The following is a 2294-nucleotide window of genomic DNA, read 5'->3' as shown; positions in this document are numbered from 1 at the left end:
CTTCCTTCCTTCCTTCCTTCCTTCCTTCCTTCCTTCCTTCCTTCCTTCCTTCCTTCCCCCTCTCTGGGCTTCAGCAGGCCAGGGCCTTGGGTGCACCGGCTCAAAGACTCCGCTGGCCAAAACCTGGGGAGTGAATGGGGTGGAGGAAATAAGCTCGTTGCTTTTTCTTTTTTTTCTGGACAGCATCTTTCACCTGGAATTCCTCCCGACAATGCAGTTGGGACCGAGGGACCAAATCCGCCTAGCAAGCCCCCTGGCACTGAGCTACACCCTGCGCTTGACTTTTGAGACGCCGCCCCTTGAACTTACTCTCTAACCCAGGCAGACCTTCGTCCCGTGCCTCAGCCGCCCAGTCAGTCGGGATGACAAACCAGCGCAGCTTTTGTTTAAGATTTGGTCAAGGTGGCCGGTGGGTGGTGGCCACCCTTTAACCCTAGCGCTTTTGAGGCAGAGGCCAACATTCGAGGCCAGCCTGGTTTATAGGGTGAGCTCCAGAACAGCAAGGGCCACACAGAGAAACGTTGTTTCAAAAATAAAATAAAAAACTTGGTCAATGATGTTCCTTCACTCTAGAACCTATGGGTCATGATCCCCTTAGGGGTCAAACGACCCTTTCACAGGGGTTGCTTAAGACCGTCAGAAAACAGACATTCACACTACAATTCACAACAGTAGCAAAACTGCGGTTATGAAGTGGCAATCAGCATACAATATAATTTTATGGCTGGGTCACGGCATGAGGAACTGTATTAAAGGGACGCAGCACTAGGAAGCTTGAGAACCGCTGATGTAGAGCCTTCAAGCCTGGCACGTAGTGGGGCAGCAGGAAGGGTCTTGCTGTAACTAACAAGCCAGGCCCAGCAGTTGGCCAATGTACGGGTGCTGCAGGCCCTCCACCCAGAGGAGCTGTGACAGCTGCTTAGGGGCCGAGGCAGACCACCTCAGAGTCAGGGTGGACTTTTCCCATGGTAGCCCTCAGGCCTCCAGGCATGAGCCACCTTCCTGGGAGCTACAAACGGTCCCCTCCTGGCCAGCTCTGCCGCCCCTGTGCCGGAAGCAGCAGCACGCCAGAGGCTGCTCCCCCACCTCCCTCCCTGACGCCAACCAGGGTGGGAACTAGAAAGGGCTACAGTAAGAGGTGCAGGAGAACCAATCAGAGGCCTGGAACGAAGAGGAAATGGTCATAGCACATCAGGCACTTATTGTTGCCTAAGGACTGATGAGGGACCCCCAGGAGGTGACGGCTCAGTGTTCCAGTGGAGCCTGTCAGCAAGCCACAGGTCAGGGCGGCCTGCACTGCTCTGCCCTACGAGCTGAGAGCCAGTAGGGGACTGAGGCGGTGGAAGCTCATAGGCTGAGTGAACAGGGCAGGAGGTAAGGTGACAGGACGGGGGAACGAAGGTCACCTCAGCAGCCTCGGGAGAAGTGGCCTGGGACACACTGCGCTGAGGCAGTCCTCACACGGAGGCTGCGTGACGAGTGTGGGAGCCTCGGAGACAAGGCCGGGAAAGGGAGGCACGGGTAAGGGCGTGGATCCGAATCAGAAGTTGGGCTTGTGTTTCTTGAGCTCCACCATGAGGTGGTGGATGTTGATGAGCTCAGCCCTGGCGGGGAGCGCCCGGAGCTGCGGCTGGGACAGCACCCGGTGGAAGCGATGGTAGAGCTGGATCAGCTGGGTCAGAGCCCCCTGCAGAGAGGAGAGTGGGTCAGGCTGACAGGACCTGGCAGAGCTGACTGCTGACTGTCAGGGCGATTGTGTAGACCATGAGGCCCTCGGAAAGAGCAGGACAGTTAACCCTGGGCCACAGCAAAGGGCAGGGAGCGGCCCACCTGGATGATGCTGGTCCCGTTGCGGAAGTTGGTGAAGCTCCGCATGACATCCTGGCTCAGGGACTCCACTGAGGACTTCCAGGAACTGCCGAAGCCTCGGATCAGCTGCGTGACTCGGGCTGACGGCCAGAGGGAAGGGAGTGTCAGAGAAGCCAGGCCCACTCACGCCAAGCCTGGCTTCCTGGTTCTCTCCCAGCCAAGCCTTCCCCGCTGGGCCACCTTCCTGAGTGACCAAACACCCACTCTCCTTCCCCATGACAACATCCTCCCACCTTCTTCCCCTCGAAGTCGCTCGGCCTGTCCTCGCTCAATCAAAGCTTCAGCCTCCTTCACAAATGCCACCAGACCCCCGAAGGGGGGAGACAGCAACTCTTCGATGAACTCCTAGAGAAGCACAAGCCCGAACAGAGTCAGGAGTCCTGGGAACAGAGGAGCCCCACCTTGGACAATGCACCAATGCGATA

The 2294-nt window shown here is 57.7% G+C and overlaps 1 protein-coding gene across 1 annotated transcript in view; it reads right to left on the bottom strand.

The window, feature by feature from the left end:
* Positions 1-686: 686 nt before the first annotated feature.
* Vps52 (VPS52 subunit of GARP complex) overlaps positions 687-2294 on the bottom strand; it is a 9273-nt gene continuing 7665 nt past the window's right edge. The window contains exons 18-20 of the mRNA XM_055607191.1: positions 2103-2214; positions 1831-1949; positions 687-1687 (exon numbers count right to left, since the gene is read on the bottom strand). Coding sequence (XP_055463166.1) covers positions 1541-1687; positions 1831-1949; positions 2103-2214 — 378 coding nt within the window. The 3' untranslated portion in view covers positions 687-1540. The remainder of the gene's footprint in view (positions 1688-1830; positions 1950-2102; positions 2215-2294) is intronic.

The sequence above is a fragment of the Psammomys obesus genome, unplaced genomic scaffold (genome assembly GCF_907164565.1).
Source record: "Psammomys obesus unplaced genomic scaffold, mPsaObe1.curated_primary_1811, whole genome shotgun sequence".
NCBI lineage: Eukaryota > Metazoa > Chordata > Mammalia > Rodentia > Muridae > Psammomys > Psammomys obesus.
Note: the sequence above shows the minus strand (reverse complement) of the source record. Positions and strands in the feature narration are given on the sequence as shown.